At 62.0% G+C, this 4,743-nt stretch overlaps 1 protein-coding gene across 1 annotated transcript in view; it reads left to right on the top strand.

The window, feature by feature from the left end:
- Positions 1-4,743, top strand: part of SYNGAP1 (synaptic Ras GTPase activating protein 1) — a 17,445-nt gene that overhangs the window by 9,565 nt on the left and 3,137 nt on the right. The window contains exons 4-9 of the mRNA XM_026048722.1: positions 75-219; positions 315-551; positions 1,328-1,529; positions 3,151-3,329; positions 3,403-3,444; positions 4,317-4,740. Of these exons, the coding sequence (XP_025904507.1) occupies positions 75-219; positions 315-551; positions 1,328-1,529; positions 3,151-3,329; positions 3,403-3,444; positions 4,317-4,740 (1,229 nt within the window). The remainder of the gene's footprint in view (positions 1-74; positions 220-314; positions 552-1,327; positions 1,530-3,150; positions 3,330-3,402; positions 3,445-4,316; positions 4,741-4,743) is intronic.

Below are 4,743 nucleotides of genomic sequence, written 5' to 3'. Positions count from 1 at the left end.
CAGCGGGGTGGCCCGGCCCCGGGCTCCGCAGCAGGTCCCCGCGGTCGCTCAGGGCCGCCGCTGTCCCCGCGCAGGTGAGTTCATCCGGGCGCTCTACGAGTCGGAGGAGAACTGCGAGGTGGACCCCATGAAGTGCTCGGCCTCCACCTTGGCCGACCACCAGGCCAACCTGCGGATGTGCTGCGAGCTGGCGCTCTGCAAGGTGGTCAACTCGCACTGGTGAGCGCCCCAGTGGGGGGACCTCGGGGCGGGGAGGTGACAACCGCCAGGGCCCCCGAGGTCCCCTGAGGCCCCCGCGTCCCTCCCCGCTGCAGCGTGTTCCCGCGGGAGCTCAAGGAGGTCTTCGCCTCGTGGCGGCTGCGCTGCGCCGAGCGGGGCCGCGAGGACATCGCCGACCGCCTCATCAGCGCCTCGCTCTTCCTGCGCTTCCTGTGTCCTGCCGTGATGTCCCCGAGCCTCTTCGGCCTCATGCAGGAGTACCCCGACGAGCAGACCGCCCGCACCCTCACCCTCATCGCCAAGGTCATCCAGAACCTGGCCAACTTCACCAAGTGAGCGCCCCGGCGGGCAGCGGGTTGGGGCAGCTTGGGTGGGAGGTGCARGAGTTGATGGGTGGATGGGTGGGTGATGGATGGGTGGGAGATGGAGGAGCTGGTGGATGAAGGGTGGAAGATGGATGAGTTGGGGGATGGAAGATGGATGCATGGATGGATGGATGGGTGGGTGGGTGGATGGRTGGATGGATGGGAGATGGAGGAGTTGATGGGTAGATGGTTGGGAGATGGGTGAGTGGATGGGTGGATGGATGGATGCATGGATGGATGGAAGATGGGTGGAAGATGGAGGAGCTGATGGATGAAGCGTGGAAGATGGATGAGTTGGGGGATGGAAGATGGATGCATGGATGGATGGATGCATGGATGGGTGGTTGGATGGATGGGTGGGTGGTTGGGTGGAAAGAAGATGAGCAGAAGATGGAGAAGCTGAAGGACAGAAGATGGATAGATGGATGAATGGGTGGAAGATAGAAGAGTTGACGAATGAAGGCTGGAAGAGAGAAGGATGAGTGGGTTCGTGGATGGAAGATGCATGGATGAGCTGATGGATGAGCAGAAGATGGATGAGTTGATGGCTGGGTGGATGGACAGGTGCGTGAGCTGATGGAAGGCGGACAGAAGATGGAGATGGATGAATGGAAGATGGATGGGAGGTAGATGGAGGAAATGCACAGAGGGATGGGGTGATGGGAGATGGATGGATGGGTAGAAGCTGGACAGGCAGGAGAACGATGGCTGGCGAGCTGGGTGACAGATGGACCTGCCCACAGGTTTGGCAGCAAGGAGGAGTACATGGCCTTCATGAACGAGTTCCTGGAGCTGGAGTGGGCCAGCATGCAGCAGTTCCTCTACGAGATCTCCAACCTGGACACCCTCACCAACAGCACCAGCTTCGAGGGCTACATCGACCTGGGCCGCGAGCTCTCCACGCTGCACGCCCTGCTCTGGGAGGTCATGTCCCAGCTGAGCAAGGTACCGCTGGCCCGGACGCCTGGGCCCTTCTCTGGAGCGGGGAAGGGTGGTGGACGCCCCGGTCCTTGTTCTGGGAGGGTAACCAAGAGCATGGGTGGTTGGGTCCTGCATGTGGATGGTGGTGACTGAGGGACTTGAGGTCCTCTTAGGGAAGACTTTGGAGACCAAGGGTCCTGGTCTCACCCATAGGCACCTGGACACTTGGGTTCCTCTTGGGGAAGAGTTTTGGAGACCTAGATGTCAGGTCACCCCCAGGCACTTGAGTTCCTCTTGAGATGTTTGGAGACTCGGACACCCGGTTTTCACCTTGGGGAGACGTTAGTGGACCCCAAGATCTGGGTTCCTCTTTGGAGAGATCTTTGGAGACCCCAAGACCCAAGTTCCTTTTGTGGAAGACATTTGGGTGTCCAGACACCTGGATTCCTCCTTGGGGAGATGTTACTGCACTCTAAGACTTGGGTTCCCTTTGGGGGAGATGTTTGCGGATCTCAAGACCTGGATTTCTCCTTGAGGAGATCTTTGGGGATCCCAAGACGCAGATTCCTCCTTGTGGAGACATTTGTGGAGCCCAAGACCCAGGTTCCTCCTTGGGCAGATCTTTGTGGACCCCAAGACTCATATTTGTCCTTGGGGAGATGTTAGTGGACCCCAAGTCCCACGTTCCTCTTTGGGGAGATCTTTGTGGATCCCAAGACCTGGATTCTTGGGGAGATCCTTGGGGACCCCAAGACCCAGGCTCCTCCTTGGGGAGGTGTTAGTGGAGCCTAAGACCCAGATTCCTCGTTGGAAAGATCTTTGGGGACCCCAAGCCCTGGGTTCCTCCTTGGGTGATGTTAGTGGACCCCAAGGTCTGGGTTCCTCCTTGGGGAGATACTTGTGGATCTGAAGACCCAGGTTTGTTCTTGGGGAGATCCTTGAGGACCCCAAGCCCCGAGTTCCACTTTGGGGAGATACGTGTGGATCTCAAGACCCTGGTTTGTCCCTGGGGAGATCCTTGGGGACTCCAAGACCTGGGTTCTTCCTTGGGGAGATCCTTGGGGACCCCAAGCCCTGGGTTCCTGGGGAGATCCTTGGGGACGCCAAGCTCTGGGTTCTTGGGGAGATCCTTGAGGAGCCCAAGCCCTGGGTTCCTCCTTGGGAGATGTTAGTAGACCCCAAGGCCTGGGTTCCTCCTCAGGGAGATCCTTGTGGATCTCAAGACCCTGGTTTGTTCCTGGGGAGATCCTTGGGGACCTCAAGCCCTGGGTTCTTGGGGAGATCCTTGGGGACCCCAAGCCCCAGGTTCCTCCTTGGGAGATGTTAGTGGACCCCAAGGCCAGGGTTCCTCCTCAGGGAGATCCTTGTGGATCTCAAGACCCTGGTTTGTTCCTGGGGAGATCCTTGGGGACCCCAAGCCCCGGTTTCTTCCTTGGGGAAATCCTTGAGGACCCCAAGGCCTGGGTTCCTCCTTGGGGAGATCCTTGTGGATCTCAAGACCCTGGTTTGTTCCTGGGGAGATCCTTGGGGACTCCAAGACCCGGGTTCTTCCTTGGGGAGATCCTTGGGGACCCCAAGGCCCAGGTTGCTCCTCGGGGAGAGGCCGGGGTGCCCGGCGAGCGGCGGGTGACGCGGGCGCCCGCAGGAGGCGCTGCTGAAGCTGGGCCCGCTGCCGCGGCTGCTCACGGACATCAGCGTGGCCCTGCGCAACCCGCACGTGCAGCGGCAGCCGAGCCACCAGGGCGAGCGGCTGCAGGCCAAGCCGCTGGTGCTGCGCGGGCCCTCGGCCGACCTCCAGCCCTACGTCATGCGGGACCTCAACAGGTGGGTGCCACCGCGGGAGGGCGGCCGGGGCGGCGGCCTCCCCGGCCTCACCTCCCGCCTCTGTCGCCCGCAGCTCCGTTGACCTCCAGTCCTACATGGTGCGAGGGCTCAACAGGTGGGACCGGCACCCAGCGGGTGGGCGGGACGTGGGGAGGGCGCCGGGGTGGCCCTGGARGGGGTGGTGGAGATGGGTCCCTCTTGGGCACCCAGGACCTGCCAAGGGTCCCCTGCGTGTCCTTGTGTGTAGGGTGGCCTTGAGGGAGTGAGGGGGAAGGTCCTCGAATGGGTCCCGTGGGTGCGGGAGAAGCGAATGGGTGAGGTCTGTCCCACCTGCGTGTCCTGGTGACCAGGGTGGCCTTGGGCAGGTGATGGAGATGGTCACCAAATGGGTCCAGGTCATGCGAGGACCTTCAAAAGGGGCTAGAGCCCTCTGTCCTGGTGGCCTTGGGCACGTGAGGAAGGTCACCAAATGGGTCCATGTGACATGGAGACCTACAAAAGGTCTGGATCTGTCCCACTTGTGTGCCCCCAAGTCCAAGGTGGCCTTGGGCAGGTGCTAGAGGTGGTCATTGAATGGGTCCATACGACATGAGGACCTTCAAATGGAGCTGGATCCGWCCATCCATCCTGGTGGCCTTGGGCAAGTGATGGAGCCAATGGGTCTGTGTGACACAAGGACCATCAAATGGAGGTCTGTCCTGGTGGCCTTGGGTGGGTGATGGAGCTGGTCTCCCAATGGGTCCATGCAACATGAGAACCTTCAAATGGAGCTGGATCTGTCTGTCCCTTGGGTGGGTGATGAAGGTCACCCAATGGGTTCACATACCACGAGGCCCTTCCAAAGGGACTTAGACCGCTCTCTTTGGTGGCCTCGGGGCGGGTGCAGCAGCTCTCCCAATGGGCCCCGGGGCCTTCCCAAGGGCCTCCATTCGTCCTCACCATGGCCACGGGGTGCGGCGGGTGCTGAGGGYGCCTCCGTCCCCGCAGCTCGGTGGACATGGCCCGCCTGCCCTCGCCGGCCAAGGAGAAGTCCTCCAAGGACATGTTCTTCGTGGCACGGCCGCCGCTCGCCCGCTCCTCGCCCGCCTACTGCACGAGCAGCTCGGACATCACGGAGCCCGACGCCAAGATGCTGAGCGTCAACAAGAGCGTCTCCATGCTGGACCTGCAGGACAGCCGCATGAACAGCGTCTCCAACCTCCAGGCCGTGGGCGACCTCCTCAACTCCAGCCAGGCCTCCATCGGCGGCCTGCGGCCCAGCCGCCTCTCGCAGGGCAGCGCGTCCAGCCTGGCGCCGGGGCTGCGCCTGGGGGTGCCCAGCGAGGGGCCGCCGCCGCTGCGGGTGCCCCTCTCCTTCCAGAACCCCCTTTTCCACCTGGCGTCGGACGGGCCGGCCCGCGCCGAGGCCAACGCG

This window comes from Nothoprocta perdicaria, unplaced genomic scaffold (genome assembly GCF_003342845.1).
Source record: "Nothoprocta perdicaria isolate Ctin4 unplaced genomic scaffold, notPer1 scaffold_563, whole genome shotgun sequence".
Lineage (NCBI taxonomy): Eukaryota > Metazoa > Chordata > Aves > Tinamiformes > Tinamidae > Nothoprocta > Nothoprocta perdicaria.
This window is presented reverse-complemented; position numbering and strand designations above follow the sequence as displayed.